At 38.1% G+C, this 20,367-nt stretch overlaps 1 protein-coding gene across 1 annotated transcript in view; it reads right to left on the bottom strand.

Moving 5' to 3' along the window:
- LOC112050901 (muscarinic acetylcholine receptor DM1) overlaps positions 1-13,560 on the bottom strand; it is a 28,840-nt gene extending 15,280 nt beyond the window's left edge. Inside the window, exon 1 of the mRNA XM_052884898.1 lies at positions 12,777-13,560. Within this exon, the coding sequence (XP_052740858.1) occupies positions 12,777-13,513 (737 nt within the window). The 5' untranslated portion in view covers positions 13,514-13,560. The remainder of the gene's footprint in view (positions 1-12,776) is intronic.
- Positions 13,561-20,367: the final 6,807 nt, after the last annotated feature.

Below are 20,367 nucleotides of genomic sequence, written 5' to 3'. Positions count from 1 at the left end.
AAAAGTCCAAGAAATCGGATATAATAAAACAGAAATAAAAAAGATGTAAAGAAACTCCGCTTTTAAAATGTGGCTAAATAAATCCGTATTTCCAGTCAACCGTTAAAAGGTTTCCTACGAAACCTCAACCCACCTCAACCCACCCCCACAACAACCTCCAACCCCCCTCTGAATAAACCCCCCCTCGTGAAAATGAAAGCTGTAGTAAAACAGCATTGTTGGATTTTACAGGAGAAATAATTTATCTGCAATGAATGATTGAAATAAATGAATGAAATGGTTTGGTGTTTTCATTAATTTCCAATACTGCTACAGGGGCGTAGCTATCGCCGTATCTGCTTTATCAATGTTACTGGGCCCTGCACTACCAGGGCCCCTTACGTGTGTGCCCTTGACTACAATCTCACCTGATGGTAAGTGATGATGCAATCTAAGATGGAATCGGGCTAACTTGTTAGGAGGAGGATGAAATCCACACCCCTTTCGGTTTCTACACGACGTCGTAGCGGAACGCTAAATCGCTTGGTACGTCTTCACTTCTAAATCTGGTGCTTTCCGAAAAAATACATAAAAGAACTGTACTTCCACTTCAAAAATTACAAAGCCAAAAAAACGTTTTTTTTTCTGATTATGCGTAGTATTTTTTATTAACAGACAACACTTAAAGAAGATTTAACACCTATTTAATAGACTTTAAGTTCTACCTACGTAGTTCTTGTTCCCGTGGGAATGAGATAAAATACAGCCTATTTTATTTCTTATAATGTTAATAGTTGTCTGCTAGAAAAGGTTCCGTCAAAATCGGTTAATTCATTTCAAAAATAATAAAGGCATTAACGATAAAATTAGTCTCGCTACAATATAATCGTAGTGAGACTAATTTTAAGTGAATGCCATACCTACCTAATTAAAAATAATATCTGTCTTGTCTATTTTTTATATTTATTATAAAAGTTAATTTTTAATGTAATTACTTAAAAACGAACATTTAAAATATAAAAAATATCAACATTAACAACACTAAAGAAAAAGTGTCAACAAAGTGTGTACTAGGGCGACATGATCGCAAAGGCAGTTTCCTTTCAGTAAACAACTAGCAACAATCGAGACGCAACACAAAGACATGCGTCCTTCCCTTTCACTCGTCGGACAAGCGCATAATGCCGTCTCGCTTGACATGTCCTTCCCGGCACAACGAGCTAGTGATGCTATCGACTGCACACTGACAGCGATTCAACGCGGCATGAATAGAATGAGAGTGAATAGATATCTGATGCGGTGTTGTCGAGATAATACGTTTATGAATGAATGGAGCTACGCAGTATCTAGAACAGTGAGCAATTTGAGACATTGAGTAAGTAATCTACGGTGGCATAATATCTATAGACCGGTGTCACCGCACACGGGCCACACGCGACAGCCACAAACGTCGCTACAAGAAGCAAGAAGTCACAAAAGTATCTAGCTGAAGCGCGCGACAGCCACTTGTGGCCGATGGTTGTGTGGCGAACGAACTCTTTCGTTCGCCCACTTTAGGTTTGGCCATCTACATTCTCATTCCATATTAATTTCAAATTTAGAATGCTGTAAAACGCGCATGCGTAGATAAATTGTTTTGCTTACATTACACGTTTATTATTTTTTATTTATTTTTTTTTTATTCTTTTTTTTATTTTACAAGTTAGCCCTTGACTACAATCTCACAGTAAGATGATGGGAAGTAAGATGGAAGCGGGCTAACTTGTTAGGAGGAGGATGAAAATCCTTTTGGTTTCTACACGGCATCGAACCGGAACGCTAAATCGCTTGGCGGTACGTCTTTGCCGGTAGGGTGGTAACTAGCCACGGCCGAAGCCTCCCACCAGCCAGACCTGGAACAATTAAGAAAATCTCTCTGTCCAGCCGGAGATCAAACCCAGGACCTCCGTTTTGTAAATCCACCGAGCATACCACTGCGCCACGGAGGCCGTCAAAAGTTCATCATTCCACTTCGCATCACCTATTTGATAGTCCTTTTATTTTATATTATAATTATAAATCAGTGAAATAAAAAATCAATATACAACATCGCCTTATAATATTATACCAACGTCCAACATATTAAACCTCTATGGCGATAGTTGAAACCTGTGGTCGGTGGCTGCTACTTTTCTAACCCATACATGCAGTATCATAATCGCGCGAGTGGCGTGTGGCCACAAGAAGCGAGCAGCGATGATTGTAGCGTGTGGCGGCCACCGGCGTCAACCGTGTGCGGCGACTTCATATAAAATGTATGAAAACTACAGGAAATAGGCCGATAGCGGCGTTTTGTGGCCCATGTGCGGGAGCCCTAAGTTAAAATACGTAGTCTCATAGAAAAAAAGTCAAATAACTATCCATACCTATTAGTGAAATGTGTTCATTTAGCTACTATATTCTGAAAATGTTTTAATTTTGAAATGAATTCTTTCTGTATTACCAAGAGAACTGTATTTTTATGTCGGGCTTTTTTGTAAATTTTATATTATTTAAATAAATTCTATAATAATATTATAAATGCGGAAGTAAATGACTGAACCGATCAAGATGAATTTTGGTATAATGGTAAATGGGACCTTGGAGCAAAACATAGGGACTTTATGACCCTGAAAATAGAAGGGGGTGAAATAGGGGTTGAAGGGTTTGTATGGAAAGTCCTTCATTTTTAGTTATAGTTTTAAAAATCATAAAAATAACGAAATATAATGTGATTCAAGATTAAAAATTCAACCTCTAAAGTGGTGAAATAGGGGTTGAAAGTTTACATAGATTTCCAGACGCAGATGAAGTCACGGGCGTCCGCTAGTTTTTTTTTTTATATCTGCAAACTGTCCATATTTTAAATCGATTATTTATTCAATCTGTAAACAGTCGTCATTCCGGGTCTACTACAAGGAGGTCACTACAAATATGGATATTATCGGAGATTTGATAGTAAACGTTTTAGTCTATCGTTTTGAATTCGTACTATGAAAAGTTAAAAAGAATGTTGCTCAGATTACGTCTTATTGTACTGAGACTGCGAGCTAGCGCCTCTCCTGCCGCCAAGTGCCCTTCAGACACGAGATAAATCCAATCATGTTGACTCGATTGATACTTGCCTTCCCACAAAGACCTCGCTCCCGTTCTTAAGGACTTAAGCGTCGAGCTATCTCTTACCTTCCCACTAATATCTATACAGACCCCTAGCACGAGGATTTATAGTTTTCGAGAGGGATAAGCTGATTTCAGTTGATATCTACGGCGCAGTAGGAAATGCCCTTCTTTAATTGATAGACAGAGATTTGTTTATCTTCTACACTGTAATATGAAACAAGAAATCACACTTTTAATAATACCGAAAATTTCAACTGAGTTGAAACGTTAATAGAAATAGAGATAATAGAGAACAAAACACCATTATGTTTTAATTGTCTGTCATTCTATAAAACTTCACAACTATAAAGAAAAATTAAATACTAGCGCGTCGAAACTTCCATCTTAAATTGCATCATCACTTACAATCAGGTGAGATTGTAGTCAAAGGCTAACTTGTAAATAATAAAAAAAAATGCTAAACCGTCTTCCGATATTAGAACATCTATAAAATAACTCTAGTAAAAACATTCAAAACACGCAGTTGTCGAAAAAATGGCGCCGATTTTTTTGTATATTTAGAAAATAATCGCTTTCCCCCATCGACTGCTAAATATTGGTTCATTTCGAAGGTTCTGGAAGGAGCGGACGTTGACAAATTGCTCGGACTGGGGGACGATTAAAAAGTGTAGCCATTTTTAGATTAGATTACACCGGTCGATGGCTCAGCGCTCCTAATAAATCATTTCGGATTTTGTTTTAAAGTCAACTTCAAATAAATTAAAAAGAAATTGAAACCCTCAATATCTCAACGTTTAATAGGTTATTTTATTGACGGATCTAAGTAATGGTTAACAAAAGAAAAAGTTGGCGCACCTCAGCTCTCTGTCAAAGCGTTATTTTAACGAATTTTGTCTACTAGATATAATAGTTCTCACCTACGGCTTGCTATTAATTCATACGAGTAGGTACCGTTAACATTTTTACTCTTATTTAGGTATTTATTTTTCCATTTTTTATTTTTTATAAATGTTAATATAAAAATATAATAGAAAAGACCATTAAAAATTTATAAATAAATAACCCTCCCGCTGCGGGACATTTGAGTGCCCAACCAACCGGTGGTCAGAGCTCCAGAATGTGGAACCTCCTCACAATACGCGCCGTCTCAAGAATCACTGCTTTCTGTATCCGACTCTTGATCCAACAGTTAAGCGAAAGCTTCTTATGATGTTGGTCGAAGCTTTTCGCTATAAGACCATTGACTGAAACGACTATCGGAACAATAATCGACACTGGCGGTAATCTCGTGAGCAAGATCCAAGTATTTTGATATATTTAATTAACATTGTTATGCTTTTAGAATAAAGAGTAAAGAGTTCCATTTCACATTATTACGTATTTAAATAATAATATTTGAAATACTCTTAGTCAACAAAAAACTATATCATGAAAAAATAACAAACTATTATAAAAGTAAACACAAAATATTACATTTCGGTTTACCCCGATCTCCCCACGGCCATGTTTAATAGATACACGCGCGTTTAATTTGTACGTATACGTATCGTTAGCAATTGACGTGTTGTGATAAAAATATTGCGCCGAATGAATTTTAATGAACATTTATAATTGGCGCTGTAACCCGATAATATCTGCCTTCGGACCCACTCTGTAACGATTAATCGTAAAACTAAAAAAAAATCGTATTTAGACAAACAAACTTGAAACAACAAGTGACGTCACGACATTTTTTCGTTTTACAATTATTGACGTGCGAGCAATTTCCCTTGTCTAGATCATCTTTTGTCTCAGTAATGGTAGGCGTTCACTGATCCGCACCGTACGTATCGGACGCATTTCATCTGTGGACGCCTGTCGTTAAAGAGTCGTCAACAACAGCTTATCACGGCGTCCTACATGTGAACCGGAACATCTAGATTTAATTAGACAATACACGACTATTTATCGTTACGACAGTGTGGGAACGCGCCCTTAGTGCGTCCGCTCTCGAGTATGTATTCTATTCGTACTCATATGCTGAATTTGAGGGCTCTAGTGACGTTACTATGGGGTGACAGGGTTGGCAAAATGGCAAAAAACTGGCAAAATTGGTTAGTCAGGTTCCTCAATGATAAAGATGCTTGGAGGCCGTTGGATCAGCTTTCACCTTCATACAGGAAGTAAAACTATAAGAAATTGTAATGTTCTCATCAATTGTAAATTATAATATTGTATGATTTTTTTTTAAAAGTGCAACTGTTGAGTTTCTTGCCGGTTTCTTCTCAGCAGAACCTGCCTTCCGAACCGGTGGTAGAATCTTTACAAATAGTCAACTGACGTATCAAAAGTGCTTGTAAACTGGAGCCTACTTGAAATAAACGAATTTTGAATTTTGAATTCAGCCCGAGAGGTTTTGAGCTGAGAAATAATCAGCATTAAAATGATTTTTTCACAAATCCTGCGGAACCTTGATTTTTTGTGATAAAAAGTAGCTGATGTGTTAATCTAGGATACAATTTGCAAATTTCAGTAAAATTGGTTCAGTAGTTGCGGCGTGTAGATCTTACAAACACACACACTCACAAACTTTCGCCTTTATAGGTGCTAGTGTGATAATAAGTGTCTTGTCAGAAAGGCCTATTTATTTATATATTTATAAAGACCAACCGCAGAACCTTGTATCGTGTATACATATATTACATATATCTTCACAACGTTTACAATATTTAAAAAATATAAAACGTAGTTTATGTTATCTAACTACAATATATATCTTTTGTCTTAAAAAAATATTACAAACTATTTACAATACTACTTTAAAAATACAAATTAAATTAAAACAACAAAAGTACAATAATTGATTATTGATTAATAAAATAATGTCAATAAAAATCTCAAAGAATAAAAAAATGACAATAATTTTCACTACTATTAACAAGACTCTTTCTTTGTTTAAGCATTACTCGTAAGCTAATGAGCGTAATGTTTAAAATCTAAAATAAAATTTAAATTTAATGAAACCACTTTAAAAAAATGCCATTAAAATCCATCTTAAGGCGAACTGACTTTGAACTCAACCAACGGCTCGACCTCAATTTCGAATTCAAAAATATTTTCGTGCAAATGTAAACTCTTCATTAATTTTTCGAATAAAAAAACATAAGAGTAGGTAAGAAATACCTACTCTCTAAGTCGGTCTTGACCTGCCTTCGTATCGCTTGGAAAATAATAGAAAATAGGGCATTCGGTTCCTATTAGGTAACCATTTTGGTTGCCGATTTATTTCTGACTGCATCTTACCCGCAAGGAATTACCTATATCTGGAAATAACATGACTACCTAGTTTGTTAAAGCTATCAGCCTAAATGGCTTTGGATCTATAATTCCTAGATTCGAGTCTTGGTTTGTGCTTCAAATCCGCGGTCTTCTTTTTTTCTACGAAATTTTTAGTGTAGTACATTTTTACATAAAATCTCAATTTCATTTATGTCAACTATGAGTAGCCTACGTCAAAGATAGTGAATAAGCCTGCTAACCCTGCTGGCCTATTCACTATTTTGTTCTTTATTATCAACCTATTGACGTGGACAACAAAGTGTCATCTACATACTAAAAGATATAATAATACATAAGCACCGGATGATATTTGTAATTTGTATCATATGTGGATGACATTTCGTCAATTGATTTGTTTTTTATTTTGATGCGTTGATAATAGGAAATAGGCCAGCTGTACTATCTAATACTGATGCACTGCCTTGTTATTAATAATAAAAAAAAATATTGAATTTAAATAGAACTAAATTAAGGATGGTATCATGCATGTTCAAAATAGGTTCATTATAAAAAAATAATCATCATTTATAATTAATGTTTTGTAAATATTTATGCATTACCCATGATAGCCCAGTGTATTTGACCTCTACCTTACATTCGGAGAGTGTAGCTTTGAATACCAGATAACCGGTGCATGCACCTCCAACTTTTCGGTTAAGAAATTAAATATCACGTGTCTCAAACGGTAAAGTAAAAACATCGTGAAGAAACCTGCATACCAGAGAATTTTCTTGATTCTCTGTGTCTGCCAATCCGCATTGGGCCAGCGACTATTGGCTTAATTCCTCTCATTCTGAGCGGAGACTTGAGCTCAGCAGTGAGCCGAATATGGGTTGATAATGATATGTCATATAACTAAAAGCATGCCTATTTTCTCGTTGAAGTATAATCCAACTCTCTTGGACAGTTTTTTAACGATAGATAACTTATCTCAAATTGTCAACTAAACGGCGTGGACACTCGCCAAAGATGTGGCGTTTCCCTTCGCAGCCTACACAATGGCTACTTATGTGTTCAAGATAATACTTCATTACCAAGGTCTCGGACGGACTTCATTTTATCATGTCTTTTTATGCCCGGCTAAATATAGCACGGCCTTGCAACAAGTGGTTTATTTTGGGGATATTTTTACAACGGATATCAATGATGCTAAATACTTCTAGATGTGTCACTAGCGTATAAAAATGAGTCGCTCAAAAGAGGTAATTTATACACAACCCAATGATAGTTGTGTTGAGTCAACTATTATTGTTTCGATGGTTGTTTCAGTCAATGGTCTTATAGCGAAAAGCTTCGACCAACACCTTAAGAAGCTTTCGCTTAACTGTTGGATACAGAAGGCAGTTATTCTTGAAACGGCGCGTATTGTGAGGAGGTTCCTCACTCTAGAGCCCTGACCACCGCAGCACCTGAGCACCGGTTGCTTGGGCACTCATGTCCCGGAGGGTAAATTTTTTTTTATAAGCTTTTAATAGTGTTTTGTATATTTTGTATGTAATATATGTATGTATATGTAAATGAGAGTAAATTTAACATGTACCTACTGAGATTATAATTATATTCTTTGCCACGGTTACTTGGATCGCATGAGGGTGGCAAAGAATAATAAAACAGACACGTTAAATAAAACATGCTCAAGTTACGTACGCTAAAGCGTAAATCTTCCGTGTATCTTCCCGGTAATGCCTCGCTACGTACCCACCCCTCGGAGGGGGGAGGATTAATGGCGCTTGAGTAGTGCTGTCGGGAAGCGTTCCGCAAATTGCGGAATCCAGTGAAAAATGGAAGATTGATAATGGGAAAATGTGCCTTACAACTTGCTACGGGGTTTCTTACGCTTGACGATAAGATTATTTGGGGTGGTGGGTTCTGAACTAGTAACTCCGTCTGAAATTTTTTAGGGTGTGGGGTCTTTACTAGTAATTCCGTATGTAAAGATGGAAACCTCTAATGTACTGTCTGGACAATATAGATTACCAAATACTCAAAATATTTTAAAAGCTTTTTTTGCTGCCACCATGCTGTATTCAAACTAAGGTCTTAGAGAGGACTGATTTTGACGACTGTTTTTGACGGCCTCCGTGGCGCAGTGGTATTACAAACCGGAGGTCCTGGGTTCGATTCCCGGCTGGGTCGATTGAGATTTTCTTAATCGGTCCATGTCTGGCTGGTGGGAGGCTTCGGCCGTGGCTAGTTACCACCCTACCGGCAAAGACGTACCACCAAGCGATTTAGCGTTCCAGTATGATGTCGTGTAGAAACCGAAAGGAGTGTGGATTTACATCCTCCTCCTAACAAGTTAGCCCGATTCCATCTTAGACTGCATCATCACTTACCATCAGGTGAGATTGTAGTCAAGAGCTAACTTGTAAAGAATAAAAAAAAATAAAAAAAGCATTATGTGGAAGTAGCGATGTTTAATAGAAGTCATAACCATAGCGAGACGTGATCTAGTAATAAGTATCCTGGCTGTCTGCCAAAGATAGGGGCCTAAACCTCATTAGGGGCCATTTAGTTACCAACAAAACTATGTCCTTAGACCGGTAGATGTCCGGGAAAGTGACTTTGAAGTCACGTATGCCCAACCGCGCATTTGTGACGTAATCATAGGTACAAAACTTTACAATTTTACAGTCTTGTTTCCATCTTTGTGTCATATAATTATTCTCGTCTTATAAGTAAAGGTATACGTATCTATTGAAATTACGTTTTTGAAAAAAAAACCTTACCACAATACACACATCACTAGCCCCAAAGTAAGCTTATAGACAGGGCCGGACCGTCCATACGGCGAACGGAGCGGTCGCTCCAGGCGCCAAATCCTAGGGGGCGCCGAAATGGTAAAGACAAGATCGAAAAGAAATTTATGTGATGAATTTACGTGCGCGAAAGGCGCCATAATTGGATCTCGCTCCATTCTAAAATTTACCTCGGTCCGGCGCTGCTTATAGATTGTGTTATGGGTACTAGAATAAGTGGCGTAGACTTCATAGATGCAAAACGCACTGTATACCCTGAGAATTTATACGAACCTGTATTGGAGGAGAAATTTTCTATTTTGTACTTTTTATACGTACAGTGCCTACCGTAGTTAGGAACCCTGTGCACGCCACAGATTAAGATAGCAGACTCTATTGTCATATATATTTTTATACTACATATAAATACTTATATGTATAATATATGTATAAATACACCCAGACACTGAAAAACATCCATGCTCGTCATACAAATATTTTTCCAGTTGTGGGAATTGAAAGCAAGGTCATTAACCGAAAATGGGAGCGAAATAGAAGTTGGAAATCTAAGCAGCATAATGCTGGAGACGATAGAGAAATGGGAAGCTATAAGATTTCATCTGGAAGGAATAATAAAGTGTAAAGAGAAGGACGAAAGAGAAAGAAATAGAGCTCGATACATAGGGGTGTTGGTGGTAGGTCGTGTTGGCAGGAACACCAACACCTTGGGGTCAGGAGGGGATTTTTTTAGCTGGTAGGAGTCCAGCACTAAGGTCATTAACCACTGCGCCACGCCGCCGTATATGACATATGCCGTATATATACAGTCCACGACTGACATAACGTCAGATGTGAACACTCCCTGAAACTCATTAACTCGTCCCAACGCAATTAATAATGATCATCAAGCTGAAAATTAAAAATACACAGCAAAAAATACACCACTAAAATCGACACTCGACGCCATAATGACCACCGAACCACTTGTTATTCTTGTATCCCGACAGATCACCTCTTGAATATTCATCGATACTTCCGACTCCATCCCTACTCGAATTATCGACATCGATCCCGACGATCGGACAGCCCTCATTAACACGTCAAAGCGAGACATTTCTACTGTACAAAAACCGATAATTAAAAACAATCTATTATTTAAGAGTTTTAATTAATTTAATTTGTTAATAAAGTATGCTTTATTCAGTTTTATTTATATAAGTTTCCCAAACGCTGCACAGCCCAGCAAACTTAGAAATGAGGTGATTCCCAGACATTTTTTCATGCAAATCTCCTCTTGCAAACATCACAATTCTGAGCCGCCTGCATCCAGCGAATCCCTGCGATTCCTTCGAAGTAAATTCACTTCTATCTTAGATTGCATCGTCACTTACGATCAGGTGAGATCGTAGAGTCAAGGGATTTGTTTAACTTTGTTATTAATAATATTACATACTAGGCTATACACGATAACGCAAACGAACGCTAAATCGCTTGGCGGTACATGTTTGCCGGTAGGGTGGTAACTAGCCACGGCCGAAGACCTGGACCAATTAATGTAAGAAAACCTCAATCGGCCCAGCCGGGGATCGAACCCAGGACCAACGTCTTGTACACCCGCATACCTCTGCGCCACGAAGGCCGTCAATTAAGATAAAATTACAGCCCTTTTCCTTACGGTCTACTTTTCCGTCCGTATTATTTTACAGAAGTTAAATATCAAAAGTATTTTAACCTTTCGTAAATCCTTCCGGATTATTTATCCAGACAAGGAGTATTCGGTACTGTATTTTTTAGAAAGTATGATGAATTAAACAACAGCATAAAAATAACAGTAAACCAAAAGCTCACAAAGAAAAACTATCGTCATTCACTCTTTACAAGCTTCGGGCGGAACTTTCACGAAAGAACGAATGAAAATATAGAACGGCGACAAACAAAAATGGAACTTAATACGAGAGAGCTATAATACATTTTCGTTTGGACGTGGCGAACTGCCAAACAGAATTACAGTAAAAGTTTTTGTGGGCATTGCTAAACTTGCAGATTGTATGTAATGATTTTGGTTGGACCATTAAGTTTCTTACTTCGACTGGGAACTTAGCGATCGATGAAAATAAAAGTGGAAAGGACAGTGATTCCCAAAGTTAGTGAAATCGTAACTTTGGCGCTAAAGAACTCTACTTTTTCCAAGTAGCATATAAAGTCTGGTTAGTTTATATTGGGAATAGCCATTTGCGTCGCGGCTCCGGTAAATAAAACTAATTTATATGTCCTATTCGACGCCCGCTTTCGTCCATATGGGATTCTATTTTTTAGTATAAATCCCTGGATCATCAGTGTAATAAATAGTAAATTGTTAACCGAGGGTGGAAAGAATCAATTCCCGAGGTATTTAAACGCACTGACGTCTGAACAGGCTGTATGGTCAACGATATTTGCCTATCCCCGAATTTAGTTGGGGACAAATTAAAAAAAACACAAAACTCTTCACAGCTGACTGCTGATGACAGCAATTCTATTTTTAAAGTTCATTCCGGCCCTTAGATGGGAAGTAATTTGTATGAGTTATTCCCTCCCTATGGAGGGAAGCAACATTTTCCACCCAATACTCAGATCAAAACAACACTACTTTCCGAGTAGGTATCATAAATGAAAATACTATTACAATATTAGTTCTACCTAAGCTTAATTAATTCTCAAACGATGAAGGAAAAACATCATGAGGAAACCTGCAACCCAGAGAATTTTCTTAATTCTCTGCGTGTGTGAAGTTTGCCAATCCGCATTGGGCCAGCGTGGTGGACTATTGGCCTAACCCCTCTCATTCTGAGAGGAGACTCGAGCTCAGCAGTGATCCGAATATGGATTGATATTGATGAAGCTTAATTTAATGGGCAAAATCATATAGAAACATGTTTGTAATGCTGAATGGAGACTCTGGGATCACATCACAAAATATTGTATCCATGTTGCATAATTTTGCTGTATTTATTTAGTTTTCCTGTATTATGTATATTTTATAAATAAATAAATAAATTGTATTTGTAACTTCTTCTTTCTTATTGTGTTATCTATTGTTGACCTATCTGGCGTATACCAGGTAAACCAATAGGTGTACCTATCACTGGCGAGGGATGAACTTTTGAGAAAGGTAAGCCGTCCTAAAGAAAAAGAAAATTCATACAGGACCTTAGGATATGGAGGGAACTCATAGATTCAAACTCTGGTTTCTTATACATCCATAAATAACAATAATGAATATGTAATGTATGGATTTTTAAAAGGTAATCGGCCTGTACCTCTTTGCCGCTGGCACCTATTTATTTCTTTTGTACTATAGGCTTGCGCTTAACTACTATCATGCATGATAGAAAGGTCTAGGTGAGAAGGCGCTATCCTAGAAGGTACTAGATATTCACATTTGATTTGAAGAAAAAAATCGTATAAACAACAGTCGTTATCGGAGTTCAATATTTTTTAGTTTATCCGTGTCATTGATCTACCATATATGATCCTATTTTAGTGTATGTGATCTGCAATCCTAAGCGAACCCAGGGCAAAAGCCGAGTATAAAATAATGTAGGTAATACGTTTTGCACTCACCTGGAATTCGACCTCTTAGACGAGTCATGCTTCTTCCCCCCTTGTAGATTAGGTAGGTCCTTCTGTCTTTTCTTTGTCTCCCTCCATATCTTATAGTACAAAAAACACATAACTGTCACTGGCACATAGAACGCGGCGATTGCCGTCCCAAACGTAATGAACTGATTGGTCTCTATAAACTGAATGTAGCACTCGCGCTCTGGCACTTTCCGCTCGCCGTCTATGTACGGCCACGCATAGATCCATGGCGGCCATAGTATCAAACTGAATCCCCACGCCCCCCCTATCATCACCGTCGCGCGGCGTGTAGTCCTCTTCGCCCTGTAAGTGAGCGGTCGCGTCACACTAAAATACCTATCAAAACTTATTATCAAAAGGTTGAGGACCGACGCATTCGACGCCAGGTAATCCAAAGCGAGCCAGGTGTCGCAAATGTGAGGTCCGAGCGGCCAGTAGCCGTATATCGTGAACATGGTGTACAGCGGCATGGAGATGAGCCCGACGGCGAAGTCGGCCACGGCGAGGGAGAACAGGAAGTAGTTGCTGATGGTTTGGAGTTGCTTGTCGATCTTGAAGGAGATCATGACCATGGAGTTGCCGACGACGGTCAGCACGGAGAGCACGCTGGCGAATATGGCGATGACGATCTTTTGGGCGAGACTGAAGGGGCTGGCGGGGAGGTCGGTGCCAAACTCCAGGTCTGAGAGGTTAGCTGAGTAGTTGGAATCGATGAGCATGACGTCAACTCTCTCCACCGCGGCACGTTCGCCGACCGAGAGCGGACCGATCTGGAACAAACAGAACACCGGTCAACTATACGCAATGATCATCATCATCATCATATCATCCGATGGACGTCCACTGCAGGACATAGGCCTTTTGTAAGGGCTTCCAATCATCACGACACTGAGCCACCTGCATCCAGCGAATACCTGCGATTCGCTTGATATCATCAGTCCACCTGGTGGGGGATCAACCAACACTGCGCTTACTAGTGCGGGGTCGCCATTCCAGCACTTTGGGACCCCAACGCCCATCGGCTCTTCGAACTATGTGCCCCGCCCATATGCACTAATGAGGCATCCTAATATGTATTGTTAACTGTGGTTTTGCATTTTTTTTACAATCATGCCTGATGTTAAGCAATGATGGTCTTAGATGAAGCGCGCTTGCCTAGAATATGCCTATTCACTCTTGCCTTGTAAGTGAACAAATTGTCTGAAAACACAGACGCCGGAAGGGCATTCCAGTCTTAACAGTTCTAACTAGAAATGGTTTGAATTTCGTTTCGTGCGGGTTGACTGAACCTCGACAACAAAGGGTTGCCATTTTTCACGATGTCTCGCTGTTCTGTGGTAGAATGCTCCATTCTACCATATGTTGTAAAAGTTAGTGAATTGATCTTCAGGCGTCGAATCGTCTACGGCTATGTGACGCCACGCTTACAGCTCGCCTACAGGTTGACGGCGAGGCTATACGCGGGATGGACGAGGGGTAATCATGCACGACGAGACGTAATCGTGCATGGTAAGATGTAAGAGCACGGACGGTGAGCCGTAAGCTTGTCCCGCAGCGAGGCGATTATGTCATGGTTTCGATTAGTGTGCATCTATACATATATAAAAGAAAGTCGAGTTTGTTACAACACTTATAACTCGAGATCTGCTGGACCGATTTTCATGGCTATTGATTCGTTGGAATTGTCTCCGTCAAGAATAGCAGAATATATCTTAAAAAGAAGGGTAGCGATAGGGTAGGGGTAGGAGTAGGGTAGTGTAGGGATAGGGAAGAAGTACACATAAGTCAAAGCGAAGCTTGACCGGGTCCGCTAGTTATTTATAATCATGGATTAGGATTTAAACCTCAAACTTTTTCAAAGTAAAGTGAACTTTAAACTGTAGTTCACTTTACTTTGAAGACAATTGAGATTTAAATCTCAATCCACGTTCATGAATATGGAGGCTAGAGTTTTATACAAAGAATACTGAAAAGCTCGAGTGCATACGGTGCCGATTTTTATCGGAGTGTAAACAGATTATTTATTTTCCAGATAAACTTGCACAAAGGATCCTGCTCTTCCAAACTTTACATTTTACTTTATTTCACTGTCAACTAACAAGCATTTATGTTTATAATGTAACTGAGTATATTCACCGAATATACAAAATATTCCAGAGCTCATATCACTAATATACCGGGTGTCATAACTCAAGCGCCGGCTGCACACTTTTACAAACATGAACCTAAAATTTTAAAACCAGCGCAAAAGCTGAATGCATACAAAATTTGCATTAAACTTGCAAACACACTCGCGAGTAAAAAGGCACAATAATATCTTTCACGTAGGCACACAGCCTAATTGTATGTACAGTATGTTAATATTCCATGTGAAATTGCTTGAGTACATTACCCCAGCACAGCGGTTAAAGCATTTAGCTTTCGCGGTTTACGGCCGAGCTTCCTCGATGTAAATGAATGTGGGAAATTCTACGTGTTTAAAAATCTACTAACCACAGCCTACGAATATCAGTATGTAATCACTATATAAACTTAAATGTCTACTTAACATTGTATACTGGTACAGTAAAAAATTACCATCGATGAGTTCCTTAATGATAAAGTTGCTTGGAGACCGTTGGATCAGCTTCCACCTTCACACAGGAAGTAAAACTATAAGAAATTGTAATGTTGTCATCAATTGTGATTTTTTTAAAAAAGAGCAACTGTTGAGTTTCTTGCCGGTTTGTTCTCAGCAGAATCTGCCTTCCGAACCGGTGGTAGAATCTTTACAAATAGTCAACTGACGTATCAAAAGTGCTTGTATACTGAGCCTACTTGAAATAAATGAATTATTGATTTTGATTTTTTTGATTTTTTAATGGGTTACTTAAAAAAATGGTGTAATACGAGGGCTACATTGAATTTTGACTGGATAAGAATATAACAAGAAAATCAGTGTTATGTTTATTGCTTTAACTTATTTTACCATAAAACAAAAAACACATTTCTTTCGTTTTTACTGCTTTCAGCTAATATCCATAACTAAACAAAAATTAAAGCCAAACACACAAAATTATGGTTTAAAATTTCGCAAGCGTGAAACATAAATCTACTGTTTTATTTAGCCTGCCGAGCGTCCGGAAAATATTAAATTTATGCTTTGTATCCGGCTGAATGTGCAGAAATATGGCCATTTGTTGAGCGTGAATCGCTGACAAAACGCTAAAGTTTCGTTTTAGATATTTCTTGAAAACTATACGAGTAACATCTGCTACGTGACCCTTTCCTATACATATACCATTTTCAAATTCAAAATTCAAATGCAATTTTGTTTTATTTCAGACGTAAACCCATATGTAAATTAACGATAATCACTTAACAACTAATAGCTGTAATTGAGTCGAAATAATTGTAAAACTACCCACGGCCGCAGGCTCCCACCACGCCAGACCTGGACCAATTAAGACCTCAATCGCCCCAGCCGGGGATCGAACCTCCATCTTGTAAATCTACCGCGCATTCCACTGCGCCACGGAGGTCTTCAAAAACAGTAAACAAGAATCTTAAAAGTAAAATATGGTTCAAATAGGGTTTCTTTCAGATCTGACTTAAATAAAGAATTCATCTGAAAAAATGCATATTCCACGCATACGACCACTATTATCATCATTATCAGCATATTATCTGCAACTACAGGACACTACACACACCGTGATAGCCCAGAGGATATGACCTCTGCCACCGATTCCGGAGGGTGTGAGTTCGAATCCGGTCCAGGGTCCACCTCCAACTTTTCAGTTGTGTGCATTTTATGGAATTAAATATCACGTGTCTCAAACGGTGAAGGAAAACATTGTGAAGAAACCATCATACCAGAGAATTTTCTTAATTCTCTGCGTGTGTGAAGTCTACAGTTCCGCATTAGGCCAGCGTGGTGGACTGAGAGGAGACTCGAGCTCAGCAGTGAGCCGTATATGGGTTGATAACGAACGAACGAACAGGACACTACACAACATCCTTTTTGGAGATAACACACACTGCTCCATCGGGTGGCGGGCAGACATTTTAAAATCAGTTTAATTTTTTTTTTCAATATAATTTTTAAATTGTAGTGGTTTTGCTAATATTCCACTTTCCGCACCAACTAAGCAAAAAGCCAGTGCCAAGAGTGGGTACAACAATGATCCAACAGCCGGCAGGCCTATAATAATGACACTATACAAATTTACACAAAGAGTGCCCTCACACTAAAACAATGAATAGGGCTAGAATACAATATTAGGTGCGGGAAATGCACATGTCGCTATAGACCTACTGTTGTACGTAGCATGTGGCTGTGAATTATTAAATGTGTGGAATGTAACCAGCCATTGAATATGCAGAACCACGACTGAAGCAGAGAGCCAATAAAGGTTTTTTCCCCACTTGAAATGCTATTGCTACGTTTTTGTATTAGAACGTATTTTATATGCTTGTTGTTGTATTTACTTTACTCTATATAAATGTGTCTTTTCATGCTATAATAAAATTAAAGTTTGAATTTGTTTTTTTTTTAAAGAACTTAAAAGTACGTGGAGATATAAGAGCTATAAATAATACCTAGGAGATTAAAGCACACATATATTTATGCCCGGTCTACATGCTGGCCAATAAGTTGGCGTCACCGTGGGCCAATATGTTGGCTATCATGTAGTACGAGAGTTTACAGTTATTGGCCAATATATGTCCAACATGATGGCCAACGTCAAGAGGCCACACAATCAGAAAAGCACCCTGTATCAACCACAAAACAAGTACCGACTAGACTAACAAAGTAATAACCAAAATTGAACATCGTATATTCACAACAACACAGGGCCATACGTAGAGGTTTCAAAAACAAAACTATACAAACAAAACAAGTACAAGCAAAAATGATTTGCCTCTGCGTTCAACGAAGCCCTCTAGAGACGCTGCATGGACCTCTCATGGAATCTCCAGCAGCTTACATTAAAAAACCCCATTCAATCAATAAACCAACTGCTATCAGACTAACGAACTAATAACCAAAATTGAACATCGTAAATTCACCACAACACACGGGCGAAAAAATGTAGCTAGTAGTAACGAACAAGTAAACGGATTTGCGGTGAACGCACGATTTGCAAGCCAGGCTATTGTGATTCGATTACAAAATCGGTATCGGAATGAGTCCTCATTTTCTATGGTCAATAGATTTGCCTTGATTACAATCTGCAAATGCTAATCAATGATGAAGTCTAGGGGATGCGCTTGTTTAGAAAATTACTTGCCTTGAAGTGTTTAGATTGTAGGTGGCAAAAATAATTAGGAAACACAGACACCGAAAGGGCATTCCACACTTACCTCTTTTAACCATTAATTACCATTAACCATTAATATAAATGGCCCGCGACTTCGTCCGCATGAAATCAATATAAATTTACAACCCCTTTTTCACCACCTTAGGGGTTGAATTTTAAAAATTCTTGAATCACATGATATTTCGGACTTATTTTTATAATCGACAGAACTTATAGTTTATTTAAACAGGAGATACAAGGTTCGATAGTATTAGCTATAATAAATGAAAATAATAATTGCAATGAAGCTGTCAATTATTTTAAATCTTGCGAACATTTCCCTCAGGGGGTCGCCATCTTTAAAATAAATCTTGCGCCAGTGAAACGAACGTTCCTCTCGTTTAATTCAGCTGCTCGGAATAACGCGGAATTATACGTCTTGTACGTTAGAGGGGACTCGCGGAAAATGCTTCATTTATTCAAACAATCACCGGAAAATGTTTAAAATGTTTCAGGAATTTCGCTACTGCAAACAGAGATTAGTTAAATATACATTGACACATACTGTAAAGAGTGGCAAATGTTCTAATACTCAGTTCAAGTGGTAAGTAGTACCTTAATTTAAAAATTTCAATCCTGCCTGTTAACTGAATTACTACATATCAACAGAATGCTGAGGTTCGTAGTGAGATTTTAAAAGCAAAATAATGGACATTTAGCTGAGTTTGTTACACATGTGTGACTAAATATGTAATGGTTATTTAAAATCACTTTTTTACAATAAATGAATACTTCAAAGTATAGTATACATTATAAATATTTAATCTGGTATGTAGTGGTTTAAACCGTGGTGACTTACCTTAACTTACCCAACTTACCTTACCTTAACTTACCCAATTCCAAAGCCACCACGGTTCAAACAGTATAATTAGATATCTTACTTACAGTAGAAACATATACTGACAGCATTAATACTTTCCATCAGGCTTAATTTTAGTCAAGGTGTTTCATCTATACTAATAATATAAAGCTGAAGAGTTTGTTTGTTTGTTTGTTAGCTTGAATGCGCTAATCTCAGGAACTACTGGATTTGAAAAATTCTTTCAGTTTTCAGTTTTAGATAGACCATTTATTGATATTTTATCCCCGTAGTTTTACGGGAACGGGAACCACGGTGAAACCGCTTGGCGTCAGCTAGTCCTTCATAAAATGGAGCATGTCTGACTATTGCAAGCTCTCGTTATATATACTTAACGATACGCCAATCAGTTGATCCACTTTTACGAGAACGCAATAAAGATCACAAATAGTTCTCTTTTTCTCCAATTACCATAATATAATTCAGAGGCGTGAAACTACAGTTGGACAACATTCCCGCATATATTCGAAGTTTTAAAGAGAAAATAATTCACAAAGAACAAGAGCAAAGAGCCGGCGAAGTAATAAAACTAAGAACTTTCTTTCATAATATTTCTTATGAAACTAATGCCTTTATGGAAGCCAATGAGTCTGGCGCTGGGCCAGACTTTTACAGCCGCCATTGACTGGCCGTAATTAATTAGACTTGGGGATAAGGTAGTTTAATCATGGGAAGTAGGTAAACATGATGTTTGTCGAACGTGAATATATCGCCCGTTGTTCTATATGAAGGACACTCGTAATTTATTGCCACTACTGGCAACCTAATATCAATATGTTTACTGCCGTGTAATAAAGTTTTGTGGCCCTTCAAAACAACACTATCAGAACGAGAATCTATGAGCCAGATCTCATTTAATGGGACGGGAAATGCCCACCGGCCAAAAGTCCATCGGCCTCGGGAACCCAGGTATACCCCCATATAAAGATGATAATATGATGTATAAATAAGGATCTGGTTAAATAATTGGCTTAAAAAAGTATGTTTCTTAAAGAAAAAACGTTTTTTTTTCACTCTTCTTGCTCAAAAGTACGCCGGTGTATCAAAACGGAGAAGTATCATTTGAAGCTATAATTTTTTTAGATTATTTTATTTCGTTACCAACAAGTTTAACAAACGAACTACTTAAGCATAGGTCTTCAAAAATGTGGTATAATTCAGGTTGTATGGTCAACGATCTTTGCTTATCCCCGTTGGAATTAAAAATGGAGTAAAATGTTGTATCAAACTTTTTTGATAATGTAAGTATTTAAGTAATGTAAGATTCTATTATTAAAGTATTTTTAGATATGAGTAAATTGCTGGGTTAGGGTAGGCCAGGGCCGGATGGGCATTTGATTAGTTTATGATCCCACTATAGCCAAATATGGAG

The sequence above is a fragment of the Bicyclus anynana genome, chromosome 13, assembly GCF_947172395.1.
Source record: "Bicyclus anynana chromosome 13, ilBicAnyn1.1, whole genome shotgun sequence".
In the NCBI taxonomy this organism is placed as follows: Eukaryota; Metazoa; Arthropoda; class Insecta; order Lepidoptera; family Nymphalidae; genus Bicyclus; species Bicyclus anynana.
The sequence above is the reverse complement of the archived record's forward strand: the minus strand, read 5'-3'. Positions and strand labels throughout refer to the sequence as shown.